This window comes from Vanessa tameamea, chromosome 9, assembly GCF_037043105.1.
Source record: "Vanessa tameamea isolate UH-Manoa-2023 chromosome 9, ilVanTame1 primary haplotype, whole genome shotgun sequence".
NCBI lineage: Eukaryota > Metazoa > Arthropoda > Insecta > Lepidoptera > Nymphalidae > Vanessa > Vanessa tameamea.
This window is the reverse complement of record NC_087317.1, coordinates 10,359,478-10,377,785: the sequence shown is the minus strand read 5'-3', so window position 1 is coordinate 10,377,785 and position 18,308 is coordinate 10,359,478. Positions and strand designations below refer to the sequence as shown.

The 18,308-nt window shown below is 29.9% G+C and overlaps 1 protein-coding gene across 2 annotated transcripts in view; it reads right to left on the bottom strand.

Annotated features, from left to right (window-relative positions):
* LOC113396950 (uncharacterized) overlaps positions 1-18,308 on the bottom strand; it is a 47,530-nt gene that overhangs the window by 22,502 nt on the left and 6,720 nt on the right. For both annotated transcript variants that reach the window (XM_026635042.2, XM_026635041.2), the window contains exon 2: positions 7,644-7,773. In XM_026635042.2, the coding sequence (XP_026490827.1) occupies positions 7,644-7,773 (130 nt within the window). The remainder of the gene's footprint in view (positions 1-7,643; positions 7,774-18,308) is intronic.

The following is an 18,308-nucleotide window of genomic DNA, read 5'->3' as shown; positions in this document are numbered from 1 at the left end:
AGTTACGTTCAATAATACTCATTAAAATCAAAATTATGGTTTGTATAAAGATCTCACAATAAATAAAAAATAAAAAATTTAATTAAATCATGTTCACTTTTGCTTTTTACAAATGTATTTTCATATTAAATTATTAACATTTTTAAGACTATTAACCCATTGAGTAGTTTATGGTTGTGAAACAAATCCCTTTTGTAAAATACACTTTTATTTTTTGATGTTTTATGCGCACAATAAAGATAATCTACAGTATAATTTATATATTACGCATGAAAATCAAGTTATACATTTAAAAATTCAAACGAGTAATTGTAAAAGGGATTATTTTAAATTTGATAGCTTATTTCGCCTCGAAAAGTTGTTTATTTGAAAATGTTAATCGGGCAATTGACCTTATTAATATTGCTTTGCTATTTCAAACTCTATTTCCTTTATCATTGAGGCTTTAACTGCTTGAATGTGCGGATTGCTGTCCATTTGACGCCTTTTAAATCACCACGTTAATTGCAGCGCCTATTAAAGTATATTTTAGCTTAAGGAATGCTTAGACTTCAGCATGGGCTTAGATACAGTAAACCTTAATGATGTTTACGTAGGTACTGCTAATTGTAGGTAAGAATATAAAACAGCTTTTTGTTACTATAGAATAATTGACATTTCACTGTTAACAGTGGGATGCGATTTACACGAGTTAAGCGATCTGGCCGCAATGTTTTACATCATGCCGCACACCCCCCCCTTATTTGTCCCTCGTGCGTTTATTCAATTATCTTGTAATATCCTCGACTGTTCGTATGTTGTCTGTTGAAAAACTGGTTCAAATTGCAAAGTGTAAGCGGTATTTTATGCATAAAACGCTTAAAATGAATGGTAATAAATGCAAATTTTGAAATTTGATTACTATTTTGGATTATTTTTACTCAATGGTCTTATATGAATAACATATTGCACTGATTTTACATATTGAACACAACAATACTAAGTTTTGCTGTTTGGCGGTAGAATATCTGATGAGTGTGGGGCACCTCTACCCAGAAAATCTACTTGGTACTAGGACTTTGTGCAAGCAACACATAAATAAGTGCACTTTCTGCATTGATGCATTTTAAACAGTTTCAATACTTCGCGAATGATCAAATGTTTCTTTTTACTAAATATATAACTCAAACTAATGCGTTCTAAATTCTTAACCGTGAATTGTCAATTTCGTTTGTGAACAATTTGCATGGTATTTCGCTAAACTGAACTGTCAATGATCTTTGGTGTGCCGATTATATTAAGGCGATATCGCTGGCTCCTTGGTCTCTTTGGATAGGTATAGGACTAGAATATTTTATAGTTGTTAGAAAAACGTTGTGGGCTTAGAATCTAATTATTATCTCACAATCTTATCTCTATCATCTCTACTTCATATCAGCAATATATTGTAGTAATACTGTTGCTCTCACGTAGGACCGGACCGGTCCACACTCGGTTTGTGGAACAAAGATTTCACCTGTGATACTCTGGTACGACGTACATATTAAGCTTGTGGTCCAGTTGATGCGCTAAGCGCTTTGTAACAATCAAACCAACAATGTAGCATAGACTAATAAATTTATTATATTTCATGACATATCACCGCATTTGCCACTTTATTATTATTATGTTATTTAACTTTAATTAAAATCTTGTGTTTATTTATATAGCCATACAGAATACACTAAAGTACTTCTTAAATTCTATAAATAAATTCAATTCGATTTTGCGTTATAGTATCTGTGAGTGGACGAACAGTCTTAGAGGTTCTCCGATTATCGAGAAAGTAACGCAACGAATGATTAGTAATCGAGAATCACGTCGTATTCGCAGTATTTATGATCATTTTGTAATCGTTCTCAGTAAAACGATCAGACTCTCGAGTTTATTCTGCCTTATTGGTAATGAAATCTCCAAACGATCATTTAAAGAATAGAAGAGAAAGTAAGGAACTTATATCGTTTTGAAAAAAATCGATACCAATTTTAGAAATAGTCAAAAACGTAGTGAATCTTAAAAACGACTTATGTAGCCTTGTTGAGTTTTTTTTAAAATTATATATATGAGAGAAATGGTACGTTCCATTCATGTTCGTTGCATGTCTCTGTTGAATTAATTTATACATTGCAAAGTTGCAACGATTTTGCGGTCTTACTCAACCTGTTCGAGTTGTCGCGAAATCGTATGCTATTCAAGTATTATTGACTATAAAATCTATTAACTAAAATAGTTTTCATGTTTTAATATTGAAATATGTAAAATAACTAGTAAAGACTAATTTATTAAGAAACTGAGACTGTACGTGTTGTTTTTTGGTTTAGATTGGAATACATTTCTGGTGAGATTATATTTATCCAGATGCGTTAATACGTCCATATGTTTTAGTCATCCAATTGTATCAATCTGGAGCTACCAAAATTTATTGTATTAAAAAAGTCATAATAAAAATTTAACAAAATTTCTTAAAGTACAAAAGATTTGATTGGATATGGATAACCTTTCTAAAAATAATGAAACATTCGTACTTAGTGAAATGTAAAGAGTCTGTTTCAGTCTATTAAATAAAATAATAGCACTGAGGGCGATTATTCAATTTTAGTATTGACGGTATAGAAAACTTATTGAAATTTTATTCTGATACAATACTGGCGCTCGGCTTAAGTTTAATTTTTAAATTATAAATTAAGCCGACTATTCCATTACAGTTAAAAATCTCTAGCTATCCTTCACATTAAATTTCAAGCAAATCAGATCGCGGGCACAATTCAATACACATAAAAATATATTATAATATGATTTTCAATTACATTAAAGATAAAAGAGAAATAAACTTATCTATCTGAAGTGCCAAATATGTAGAAGCATTTCCTTTCTCAAACGGAAGTCCCGTGTCTTTATAACACGAAGTAGAACAGCGAAGAAAAGAGAAAATAAATGCCGATAGCAAACCACAAACCACGTCGTGATTTATCAAAATATGAACTAAACCGCAATGATAAATTCAAATTGTGAATTAAAATCAAATACATCAATAATTTTACAGCAAATATTTCTATACTAAAAATAACACACTTTGAAATGGATTCTCATAAACTTCTGTTCTGTAAATATGTGTATCATTTAATATGTGTATTATTATATGAATATCATAGTTTAATCAAAGATTGATTTCCTCATATTTCTCTGCACCTCAAAAATGAATGCAAAGATAAATTGAACACTCGGAGACGCTCAATAGGATTTAAACCCAGCTGCCTTAAGTTATATTGAAATCAAATTCCAATGAATATACATAGGAATATTATGTATTTACAGAAGTTGTAATAAAGAGAAGAACTATTGAATTCGTGCTAATTCCTCACAATTTACTGATCCACCCGAACCCCGAACTAGTTGTAACTTGTAACTCATTAAATCTTGTAAAATAACGATTCGAAACCTACTCGATTTGAGTTGTTGTGTGAATTCTATTTAAAAGTTTGGTAACAAAAAACTTTCATTCATCGATATTGGAAACTGTATAGATGTGGAAAACGAAGGTGTGGGGTCAAGGTCGAAACCTCGATTCGGAAATAGTAAGCGAAGGTTGGTAGCAATATTTCCGAGCATTGTTAATCACTATATCCGAATAAATTCTATACTATTGATTGTATTATGAATGAAAAACAAATTGACACTTTAGAACCACTCATTTGTTTTGACTTTAAACGTCTATTGTACCTTGTCATAATACAATGGTGTGCAAATTCCTAATTCAATGACGACACAAAATACTTATTTCCGTAAGCTTATATCATGTTTATATCATTAGCATCAGTGACATGTCACGTGGTATAAAATGGCCGTATCAATCAATAACCTCTAAAATAATAAAGGAAACAATTTTAAATCGTAAGCCTGATAAAACCTTCCCATTCACATTATAACTCCAACCTTGATAGAATAAGTCATATAATTCTATTCTAAGACATATGTATGACTTGGTCAAATGTGTGTCTTATCACTTAGTGCAGTAGCCACACGTACTATGTAAGCTATTGCCTTGATGAACTTCAAAGACTCACCGTCAGCACGTAGTTGATAAATTGTTAGGTTTTCAGGGGCGCCAATCTTCCTCTAATGTGTTCAAATATCTACTTGGAAATGAACATTAAAATTAAAAATTAATAGTTTTATTTATTTATTTACTCTACAGAATAATATAAAAAATAAATAAATAAACATTAGTCCAGTTAAATGAAATCCTGTGTAACAAAAGACCTATTATTTTGGATCATATATTGGATTACATTTCACGTTGCTATTTTTGTAATTTAAAAATATAGTGAAATAAAAACATTCAATGCCTAATTTATTTCCCCGAAAAGAAGCAGTCACGCTGCGTAATATAAAATGAAACTGATAAAATAATTCTTTTCAATAGTTTTATAATATTTAATAATAGTAAGTTGAGAGTTATGTCACGATCGACTTCGAAGTGATTACGTTTCAGACAACCCATGATATCTTAAATAGTATTTGATAATGCCGTTTTCTCAATGTTATAGTTCTTCGATGATGTTGCGCCAATACTTTCTGATGTTACTACATTTCGAAAATCTACTATCTATATCTATCTAATCTAAATCTACGTAAGTACGTTGGGTTTGTGTCAGGGAACAGTTTTTATATAAAGTTAAGTGTAAACATTAGATAAGTTAGAATTAATTAAATATCAAATATCTATTGTTAAGACATCAACTATTAAAAAAGTGGCGGATATTTCAATGGCTTCATAATTCAATTCTATTTTAATTTGTTGCCATAGACAAAAACATTTTAAATATGTTACCGTTTTAGACTAGGATTGATTGTTTAACTAGTCACGTATTAGCACAGACTAGACCTTCGAATTAATATTATATGCATATCGTCCTAAATACTTGGTCTTGTATCGACACTTGTCGGGTAAGGCGTGACCACGCAAACTGAATATATGATGAGTAATTATAGCCTTACTTTCGACTCAACCTTCAATTAACCCAGAGGAAATGTCGGTAACACTGTAGAGGTCGTCAACTATATAAAAAAACCTCTTAATTACCGCTAAATATTAAATGGAAGTGGAAGGAAGAACAATTTTAAAATTATTTAAAAATCATCCACCAAGGTTGAAAAAAGTTAATTATTTGAGTGTCTGATTTTTTAAATATAGCAACACTTAAAACACGACATTCCATTAATCAATTATTGTACATACGTATTCAATTTTATAGTTCTTTTATAATTATTAACGTATGTGAAAGTGATAATTGCCAGAATGCTTTTAATATAATATTTCTAATTAATGTCTGAATTGTAGCGTTTAGATACTTTAATCAGTTCTTATAAAGTATTAGAGAAAATAGCAAGGTTGACCACTAAGAAATCCTTCTCGTGGAAAGTAAAATTAATCATAATTGTACCGACGATCCATTATCTATTCGTAATGCGTAATTTTCTAGGCTAAAGAGTCAACAGCAGAGCGCAGGTTAAATACTCGCCCGAGAATGCCTTTCACACCGGTTTGTGTGGAGAAATTGTACCCGACGCGAAACCTATTTTTCTTTTAATATTACATATTTTTAATAGAAATTCAGTAATGTAATAATCCATTTGGAATTTCGGTATTTATTTTGTTGACCAAAGTTGATATCAAAAGCAGCCCTTAATGTCCTACAATATAATGCTACTGAAAGACCTTCTATGGAAGTTTCGAACTTATTCCAAAAATTCTTAAAATTTTCATTTGGCGCTCCCGAGATGTATTAAAAACAGACAGACATAAATTAAATACGGAAAAACAATCTTTGTTTAAACTAAGATCCGCGTTAGTCAACGGCTCGTGCAAATGGGACATCGATACTTAAAAGCTAAAAATTTGAAACAAAAAAAAAAATCACAAGCATTAAACAAAAAAAATTAAAAATCTATACAAACTAGATATTACTGAAGATTTATTGCTACGAATGAATGAATGGTTGTTATATTATCTTTATTCAAAATCTTCGAACGAATTGAACCGAACGATAAAATTGAACCAGTACACACGCCATTATATTTAAATAATTAATAAAAAAAACTAAAGTACAAATTTAGAACACTTTTTCAATTAACGAATGCACGGAGAAAAGAAGATAGCGAAAATAATAGTCATGATGATTTAAAAACGCGATTCTATGTGCAGTTAAACACCTGTCTTAGTATACCGTACACTACTTCCAGCGGACGTAGTTTTATGGCCAGACTAATTTAGTTGCTATATTCATATACGTTAGCGCTATATTCGCTTAACTTTGACATACTTTGCGCTCCAATAGGCTCTAATAATTACCATGAAAGTGTGTGAAATTAGGATAAATACAATGATTAATACTGTGTACTCAATGTAGTAGCAAGTATTATAACGTCTGATTTAATAGTATAGATGTTTGTATGTATTGGCCAGATATAGTAATAACAAGTCGCCCTCTGTTAAGAAGTATAATATTCTCCTTTATTTATCAATGTGCTTCATAAATGCCATAGAGTTCAAAAATTATGTTGATGGATTTGTACCAATAAGCCTTTATAGTATTCAGTTAAAAGTAAATAAAATAACAGCGAGTTAATGTCCCACTGTTTAGCAAATGCCTTCTCTTCTCTCGGGGAGAAGGTTTGGAGATTATTCCTCCCTTCTGAAGGTCTCCAAGGTCTCCCCTCTTATTTCTGTCACTATTATAGTTCGTCCGTATTTGAACTGGCATTTCTAATTGAAGCTAACGTGTTTTATCCACTGAAAAATTTCAGCTCATGATCAATGACTTTATACTATATATCAATTCATGCTTTAAATAATATTTTTGTTTCTACTAATATTAATGTAGTAACATATCAATTACTTGATGTTCGACATTTGTCTAAAAAAAAATAATTATTGTTTACTAAGAATCTGTAATGAAACGGATTGCATGTTCTAGAAATATGTGGCAAGTTAATTTGATAGTTATGTGTAACATGTTAACAAATAAATACTTACAGTGAACCAATATTTAATAATAATACTAATCAGAGTGTTTCGACTTAATTCATAATATTTAAGGAAAACCTCTTTTTGCGTGATAGAATTTGATTGCAACGTCTTATATGAAACATTGAAGGACCATTATTGACGTTAAGGGGAAATCGTCTTAAAAAATTGCAATCATTGCATTTAAAAAAAAATGGAAATTCTTTAATGACACAACAAAATAGTGACTGGCATTTTTGAGGTTTTATATATATTTTTTTAGGTAATCGATACACGATTGAAGAAATTTTGTACGATAGAAAAAAGCAAACTTTTACCATCAGACTACAGACTTTGACTACTTCAGAACAGTTTTTTTATTGCGTCAGATTTCGGATTCGGAAAAACATATCACCGTACTCAATATTTATTAACTTAAATGTTTTAAGAATCAGTTATACTTGCTTAGCTTGTTGCTTTAAATAACAAAAAAAAACTAAATTAAAATATGAGCCACTCAAGGGGTCCCTTATGTCGGTCACTTGAACGCGACGTCTTGTTAACAACAGACCTCGCCCTAAAACTTGGAATAAAAGGCACTTATTGTAAAATGGCTTACCTGTAGGAGGTCGTTCCTTGGGGTAACAGATTCGGAACAGTCCCCTCGTCCTTGTGTAGAAATAGTATTTGCTGTTTAAACTCTCTAGTATGGCTTGCGAGTTCACATCCGTGTGATCGGTCACATAGGTCTGCAACAAGAAAAAACAATATATATGACGTATTTTATAAATATAAAACAGATATGTTAATTCTAGTTAAAACCAGTTTATTATATATGATATAGAAAGAGAAAAGCATATCCTTTTAAGAACGACTGGGAATTACTCCACCACATATATTTTGGATATTCCCATCACTTATATACTATTATATACACATATAAATGTAAGTATTTTTTTAGGCTTCTAATCAGTAGTGTCAGGCATATTTTTGGTATTTTTTTACGCAATTATGGTAACTATTTCAATTCAAATGATTTTTCGTAACCAAAAATCCGGTAGCTAGAATGAAGATTAAATCCATGTGACAAAAAGAAACTTATTATAATAATGACATCACTTAATACTAGCGCCATATTTCCACTTTGCAAGCATATTATTTTAATTTAAGGAAATTTCTCAATTCCGATCTAATTCAGAATCTAATTAAGAAAATCTTAAGGTAAAGAATATTAATTATATCGTAACATATAGAGTCTTATAATGTCAATTTTATATTAACCGTGCTTAATTGGATACAATATAATTGGAATAGGTATTAGGAACTTTATCAAAATAACGATTATACTAATTATTTTTAAAATACTTATGAATGTTGATAAGTAAAAACACTGATCAAAAGCAGTTATATATAAAACGTGAAAAATATTCTTTTATTTTTGTCGGCGAGATGATCCTCTAAGGATAACTCTACAAAGAAACCGGTCTCATTCCTGAACATCACTCAAGGGTGGAGATAATTGATTAATACAAGATCAACCTGCTCTCTGTAGGGTAAGGTAAGTGTCTTATCGTCTTCAAATATTTGTTATAAACAAGCAAATAATTCGGAAACTCTTATCTGTATAAAATAATTAGAATAAAATAGAATTTTAAAATTATTTTCTTTTTTACAAAACGAACATATATTACACAATAAATAATACAGAACAAATAGTTAAGTATTTCGGCTTTGCTTTACTTGTGTGTTTATATTAAAATAACACACATATATATTGCTCTAACAAATAATAACAATGCAAAAAACTAAACAGATTATCCAGCTTATTATAATCATGTAAGCATAGTAACATCCATTATTATAAATAAATACATAGAGTAAGAAACGAAATTAGTATTTATTAAACATATCAAAATTAAAATAATTCGATCGACTAAAATCGATTCCATATTTGAAATATTAAACTAATCAGAAATGAGATGATTAATTTTGATCAATAGTTACGGATTCAAGCACACACACAACAAGCACAAATCTGCCACATGCGTCCACCGCCCTGCATTGCAGAAGCGAGGTGGAATAACAATTTCACAATACATTATTGTAATTAGTATTTAAAACGAGATATTTACCATGTCTTTTATTTTTATTTGGTGGAGCTCGATATTTCGACATTATCTACGAATGTCTTGTTCACGAGACAGTCTCGTGAACTAAATAAAAATATCCCTTTTTAAATACTGATAGTAATAAAAATAACCATGTTAATTTAAAATCTTATAAGTGTAATTGTTTTGATTATTGTTTTTGTGTTTGGTTCTGTTTTTTTTGTTTGATTTTATTATTATTATTTCTTTTTACTAACATTAATTATAAGGTTGCCATGTAATACTAAAATTAAAATATGGACTATGTCTGAGACAAAATAAATAAATAAAAAAATTCTCCAAATTTAATTAAGGATATTAATTTGATTTAATTTAACTGCAAAGCTTGAATACAAGACTTGGTTATAGAGCTTTGTGCGAGCCCGTCTGGGTAAGTATATAACGACTCACTATATATTCTACTGTAAAGCAGCAATACTTAATATTGTTGTGTTTCGGGCATAAGGGACATAACTTATTAATTCCCAAGGTCGGTGACGCATTCTTGATTAATAAAGTTGAGGAATGATTAATATTTTTCGTACAGTGGGCAGTGGTCACTAGTGATTACTCACTCAATAAGGTGGGTATAAAATTATTAAAAAATAAATAAAAAATGAGCGACAGCTCAAACCCAGCAGAGGAACATTTACATGCTTTACTTTTACTAGTTAAACTAACCTAAGTATCTGACACTTTTATTTGTCTAATATTTGAAGAACATAAACAACAATAAATAAATAAATTATATGTAGTGCATGTGCAACGGATGTATATCAATTTTATTTCATAAAAGACGTTCATAATTTGTATCATAACAAAAGTACGTCACTATATATATAAATAAAAGTCATTGTAAATTATAATCAAGTATAAGTTAGAATGTTAATGTTGGTAACATGTAGTCAACATTTACATTCTGAAAAGACAAATTTTCGTAAAGTAGAACAACAAGAACGCGAAATCGTAAGGGAAGTGATTGTATTTATATTTAACGTTTATAAATTCAATTATTTACATATTTAATTAAATACAAAATTTAACTTATGTTTTTTTTTTAACTCTACAGAATAACCTTAATATATGTGGTCTTGATAATATGATATTTGTAAACACATAGTGTATATTATATTAAAATTAACTCAATTCACTGATATCTAACGTGAGCAAAGTTTATTGCATTAATATTTTGTCTTACAAAGTAGCTAATGTTTTCTAACCCACTTATTTCACTTACGCGCTCACAATCTGTCGGTGGCTTTATTTTGTGACCGCGAAAAACTATGTTAAATAAAAAAAACGTTGTAGTACGATAGAGCGCAATTACAGAAATAACATGCGGTCGTCCATTTCTACAAGCTTTTATTTTACTAGCTAGGTTTGTTTATTTAAATAAAATCTTGACCACTTGAAGAACATTTTTATTCTAATGAACTGAAGTTTTACATGTCGGTTCAAATCGGATGTCATAGCATTTTTATTGTAACCCTGACCTGATTAGATTCCAGACAACGAAACCCCTTAACGGCCATATGATATGGATATTATATTTATAGGTATTTTTAAATTTATATGTAACGACTTAAAAATAGAATATACTTATTTACTTTCCTTGTATTTGTTTAAGATCAATTTACGCATAACAATAACATTGTCGACGCCGGAATTCCGTCAGATAGCTTTGTCATCGGTATTTGTGGAACGTAACAACAGGCATTAGTCGTGAGAAACAGGTAATGATACGAACGATTAGAAATTCTAGCAAATTCTATCATCAGCTGGTAATTTACGTTTAATTGAACGGTGCTTTGTTTTAATGACTTATGACTAATAGGAATATAATTTTCTTATTTACTTCATTACTACCCATCAACAGATATTTCTTTTATACGTAATCTTTTCAATAATACGTAAAATTACTTTAGAAATTACACATATAATACTTTGACTTTCTCCAAAGTTGATTTATTTTTAAAGTTTTGAACGAATTAATCAAAGATCATAAACTAAAATTTTATAGCTTTACTTTCTTAAAATATAATAAATATATTAATAATTCGGTTTGGTTATAACACGATTTCAAGTTAGCAGTTGTCACGACCAGTAAACACACGTATTATGTACGCTATCACAGCTTTTACTTGGAAAAGAAAGTGGCGGGCGCGCGGCGACAGGTAGTCGACTGCGTAAGTTCGAGTTTTAAATTATTCAATTTTTCAATACTGTGAACCGCCCTGACATCGTCTTGCGAAAAGAGGTTGATGCGGTTTAAGGAACAAAGTCGAGATATTATATAGGAACGTACTGAAACAAAAGAATAAAATCCTACTCACAAACTGTAAGAAAATGTATTTACATAACAAGAAGACATATATCATCGGTCTAATTCTGTATTTGTTTGTGTGTTGGTGGAGCTTTCTTCGAGGGATAAGCGTGCCTTTTATTCCTTATACCTATTTTATTTCTGGGAAAAACATTGATCACCTATGACTAGAATTATTCGTATTATTCAAAAGTATTTTCTATATTGACAATTATTTGTTTGAGTATACCGTACCTATAGTATATCACGCTTTTTCCTGACTGGAAACATGAAGTAAAGTAACAGCCTGTGTGAATGTTACACTGCTAATGGATTTCCACCATCCTACTCCAATATACACACAAATTAATGAAATCTCAGTAGGTACTGCTTGCCTGGCCTAGAATATACAAACATCTGTTAATATTGACGTGTTCTAACTACTGGACCATTTGTGCTTTATATCCAAACTTCTGTATTAATATTAGAAATTGCTTTTTCAGGGCAAACAACTGAACCAAATTTGATGAAATTTAGTATAAAGCAAGTTTGAATTCCAAGGAGGAACAAAGGCTACTTTTTTATATGTAAAACCTGACGGCCAACTAGGATAAGATAAGAGATTTATAATTTAGAGGAAACTGTTTCTTACGGTATATGAAGTCGTACTAAAAAAAGAGTTTTGAAGCTTTTAAGCTAAAATTTCATAAAATCGATCCTTTGAGAGAGTTTATCTTTAGCACTCCAGGACAAATAAACATGTACATAAATACTAGTAACTGAAAATACGTATTGCATTAAAAACATACCCGTACAATTTATATATTTTTTTATTCAGTTTACCGCGCTGGTTAGTGCTCGTAGACTCATAATAGTTGATTCTTAGCATTTTTAAGTCGTTTATAAACCGGTATAGCTTGACGATCCCTTAGTCTTGAGGCGTATAAAGATGGTTCGTAGAAATATTTATACACATTAAGCTTTGGCGGTTTATTGAACAGCAAAGACGCATATTATTTATACGTTCTGGTTGAACATGTTATAAATATATCACAGAGGTTGTTGATATCAAAAAAAGTATTTAATATAAGGTTTTATATCAATTTAATTGACATCAGAATATAATATTGAATATCAATTTATCATCACATTTATAACTTGATAAATTAAAAATCTCTTGCCAATAGAAATCATTTTAAATTTAAAGTTTGTAGAGCTTTCATAAAATATATTTTTAGTAGTGGCAAGACATTTGATTATTTATATAAGCTTCACTACATACAATAAATTTATTTATAGTATTTGATGAGAAAGAGTTTTTATAAGTACATTTACAAGTGTATTGTGTATTTATCTAATTAGTATGTATTATTAAACATTCGTTAACCCCACTGCTTATTCAATTTCATGTCTTTTAACCACGGATTGTCCGATAGAGATCGTTGTCTTAGCTTAAAAATAACTTTATTTTTGTAAATTTGTTGATATACATTAAACTAATGAACATTTATTTATTTACTAATACTTTGTAAATAGATAACCAACTTTATTTTTATGTGTTTGTTGATTTACAATAAGCTAATGAACATTTATTTATTTACAAATACTTTGTAAATAGATAACCAAATTTATTTTTGTGTGTTTGTTGATTTACAATAAGCTAATGAACATTTATTTATTTACTAATATTACTACTATTAATAATATTACTACTAAATATATATACATTGAAGTTTAAAGGAAAAGTATAAAAAAGTAATCAAAGTAAGTAATCATGTCTTACAATCATTATTTACAAATACTTTGTAAATAGATAACCAACTTTATTTTTGTGTGTTTGTTGATATACAATAAGCTAATGAACATTTATTTATTTACTAATATTACTAACTATTAATAATATTACTACTAAATATATATACATTGAGGTTTAAAGGAAAAGTATAAAAAAGTAATCAAAGTAAGTAATCATGTCTTACAATCCCAACCATGCGACGCAATACGACATCTTAATTATAGTGCTGCAACCAATTTCATCACATTTATATCGATAAGTAATTATCGATTCCCACGAGTACGGATCTATTCGTAGTGTAACGTAAGACTAACCCTTGTTATAGTGATGTTTTTTGTTGTATATAAATTGTCGAGAGTGATCAGCCATCCGAGCGCGACGTTCCTTCAACTCGAGTTCATCGCTCGTCGTTTTTATAATGATTCGTATTGAAATAAATGTCGAGAATAAATACTAATGTTTGCTACAAAGGTACTACGTAATATAATATACATTTAAATGTATACCAGTAACACCTAAAGTGAAATATTTATATGTAAATTGGTAAATCAATTTACTCTCAAAGCTGAAAATATTTTTTAATTTAATCAACATCACTTCAAACTTGCTTCACTTCGTCTTTTTTTATATTATTTTTTTTTTGATCATGAGCTCAGGGATATCCAGTTTTATTTAATTAAATTCAATTTAAATACAATTACATTAATATATATAATTGTAATGAAACCAATTTTGACGTTGTAAAAGTTGAAACACTCCTTTTATATATGAAAACAATATTATCTTCTTACCTAATCTTTAGAACAGTATATTGACTTCAACAAAATCTTAGCAACAATAAAATAAATGTAAGCATGAAAAAATACTGTAAATGACGCTAACATCTCGTTAATTTAACGTCAATCTGTCACTCACTTTGATTAAAATCACATCTGGTTGTTAAAACAGCACACGCAAATGTATATTATCTATTAAGATAGGAAATAGATGACATTTAAAAAACTACTCCTAACTTATCGTACGTGCCACTTGCTAAATTACTGAACCGCCTCTCGTTGGCGTCAGATCGTCGTAACTTAGATAAAAAACATTTCCTCGTCTCTTGATGTGGAAGCAACGTTACTCGTATCATTGTGTTTTATTTAATTGAATATTATTTTAGTCAAATAAAATAATTCGCATTTTATTTAACGGAAAGAAGAAATATGTATGTTTTTATTGAAAATATGTAGATTATAACATTAGTAGTAATTTTGTTTCACACAATATCAAACTGCTGGAACAACGCTTTTGTAGTCTATTAATAGAAAAAAAAATAAAGATTACGACTCACTGAGCTAACCTGAGTTATATCCTCAATGAAATACATTATAACTCTTCATATTTAAACAAAAAAAAGAGTCACAAAATACAGCTACTATTTAGTATACTATCCATTAAATAGGCGCATCATTAATGACTTGAAAACGTCAGAATCAGACTTTCGCCTACGTCGTACGCAATTAAAACTGCCTGACTGACCATTGTCTACCGAACTTTCGCTCGAACTCACACGTCTGACGGACGTTTACGTTCATCAAATATTTGGGTACGGCGTGAATAAATTCTGTAATCAATTAACAGTCACTTTAAACTGATGTTTGGCAATGAGTTAATTATGAATATCTTAGTCGGCAAGAATCTTAAGTGCTGTTGGAGTAGGACGTAATGATAATTTACTATTATAAGTTATCATTGCCTCTTGCTCGAATGGCGGTCAAGATGCGGTCATTCGTAATGCTAGAGTATTGTTTGCTGGTGAAAATTTACGCCTTTTCAAATATATGTAATAAATAAAACGATAAACGTAAAATTTCGATTTTCATATTTTAATCAATAGAAAACTGTATATCTGTGAAATTTCAGAAAATTAGGACGTACATAAGGTCAATTACTAGTAGTAAGTAAATTGTAATACATATTTGCAAATTTCTAAATACCTCATTAAATGAATATTTGTCATTGAAGTTTTATAAAATAGTGATTAAACGCAACTCATAGAACATATCAAAAAAGATCCCGTTGATATCTTTTGTACTGGAACATTATGGTTCGCCAAAATAATTTCTTATACAAACAAAAATATAAAGCTTGAAGTACTAAAAGTAATAAAAACAAAAACGAAATAAAAACCTTTGGAACGTGGTCGTTCAACGCAAGATAAAAAAGTTTTTGTTCTGGCAACCCTCCTTTTTAATATCCTATACACTATTAACATAGGGTCACATTTACGATACCTGGTTTTATTACTCCTCACTAATTTATCCGTAATATACGTCCATGAACAGGCATACGGGGAAACAAACAATAGTTTTCAAATATGTATTGTATTTGTCTATAAAAATAATAAGTGATTTACAAATTTTACAAGTATAAGGTGTTAAATATTTGGCGTTCTTACACCTACTAACGATATTAATTTTAAAATCTTTTGGTCCACACATAAAGACTTCTTAATTTTGCAAATTTTTTGCTCACTATATTTCAATTACTTTAAAAGTAATTTAAAAAAATAAATGGTATTTTACTCAGCCTCCTGGTATATCCGCCGCTGTATCATTAAAAATATATATTTTTTCAAGGTTTAGTAATTGGGAAAATAATTTAAAAACCTAAGTTATCGTTAAATGTAGGGAAAGACTATCCTTCAATATTAACGACGGTTTTCATTGTATGGAATTCGAACATTAAAACGCCAACGCTGCTTTTATAGTTTGCAGCTTGCAACTGTATGTGATTGAGCACGTAGGAATGTTGTTCAGATTATTCTATGACATATCCACGATTGTATCATAGCGTCGTAGTAGTTTCTTTGTTTTATAAATCAGCACTATTTCATACGCCATAACTACTTGCTAGGAATATCGTTAATTAATTTGCAATTGGTGTAAAAATAAATTTAACATTTACTTTCAAGAAAAGTTTAAAAATTTAAATTGGAAGTTTTATAAAAAGTTTACGCTCAAATTGTACACGTCATGTGGTTTCAGACCGACGTTTTAACCTGTATCGGAACAATGGCCTAGGGTCGAGTACGCGCTGCGCGTGCGCATGGGACTCGTCCCGATCACCTTGCAATGCCGACGTTCTTCCTCTACGCACACATTCGTGCTTACAACTCACACAACTCAACATACGGCTATTAGACTAACCGTCCATCGCACATAGCTACAAAATTATTATACATATTTTATTCAATCTAGAATATCGTTGTTTTAAATATTTTTCTTGCGTTAACCTTAGTTAAAAGCTAATGATGTTTAAATAAAATGGAAAATAGCTAGCGAGCAAAGGTTCTTTTACCGAACCTCTGTGGATGTAGAGCTTTATGGTCAAGGTATCGGGTTCAAAAACCCTTAAGTATTGTACTTGCCGGATAAATAAAATGTTTAAAAATGCTAACTGCAAAATTGAATAATTTTATTAAAGCTGCACGTTCAATGCAGTGTGTCTTTATATAATACTAACTTCCTTACATTGTATTTAGATTACACTAGTCTGTAATAAGCGTTGCACAAGTCAAAGAAAAAAGGTATTTAAGATCGTTATAAATCAACAATTTTACTTTACTTGGTGGTTGGGCTTCGTGCAGACCCGCCTGGGTAGATATCCCCACTCGTCATATATTCTACCGCCAAACAGCAATACTTAGTGTTTCTATTTGAAGGGCGAGTGTAACTGTGTAACTACAGGCACAGGAAAAATATAACTTAGCTCCCAAAGTCGGTAGGGCATTGGAGATGTGAGAAATGATTAATATTACTACAGCGCCTTTTATTTATTACTCATGAAAATTATTTATTATTTGTTTATTACGCTTTCACGTCGTAACTACTCTACCGTTCAAAATTAAATTTTGCTCAAAGGTTGTCTGTGATACAGAAAAGGAAGGGTATGTGACTTACCTTGTGTGGGAGCCACAAGTTGCGGCCGAAAACTAGTATTAAATATTTACAAGTATAAGTAACGGGGAAAACAATAGAAATAGAAGAAGCGAAATAATGGTGCTTTGATGGAATTTTGCAATTAAATCAAACTAATCATATTACGAAAATCTGTCTGATCTGAAATACGCATCCAATTTACGGTAACAGGTTCAGGGAAAAAATAATGACAAGGCATAGTAAGAAATAAGGCACAGTAAATTTGATATACTATATTTATGTCGTGTTTTTGTACGAAAAAAACAAAGTTAGTATGGTTTAGATACATTTTTAGTATATTATCGTTTATAATATGCAGTTTAAAGCAGTATTATTTAGCAGTAGTACGAGTAGTACGTTTATAAATGACTACTTGTAAACGGAGCTGTTACAACACCCCTTTGGTGGGGTAAAAATAGAAACCACCTGTGGTTCGAGGCCGAGAAATGTCTTGTTGATATTTAATCTATATAAACATATGAATGTAGACTTGTAGAAACAGCGGAAACTAAAACCTTCATTATAAAAAATATGATAATATTACAAATAATTTATATTTAATATTTTGTGTAAATATCACTATCACTATTCATGAAAAACATTCATTGAATAATTTTTATAATTTTTTTATGAGACGTCGTAAAATGATTGTTAAAAAATGTATATATTTGCGTTGTGCTAAAATTATATATATTGTAGCATATACACAACAAACCTCGGCCTTGGTTGTCTCACAACAACAGCAATGTCGTGTCAGATAAAATGACAAATTTCACTTTGCGAATGGTCACGCAATAATTGTAATCGAAAGTTCTCAGAAGTGTATGTTAATCGACGATAAAATAATTACACTTACTTTTCAGTAAATTTTACCTTCTCGTGTATTAAATTTGAATGATGATTCTACATTCTGTATGCAGTATATTAGTGAGGATCCTATTTGTAAAAATTGGTGCTAGTTTAATAAATTGCACGCTTTACTTTTATGCGATAACTATGTATGTGAGAAAAGTTAAATGTATTCTAGGTACTATAAGGAAAATTAATGTATTATTGTATTATCATTAAATTTATTATA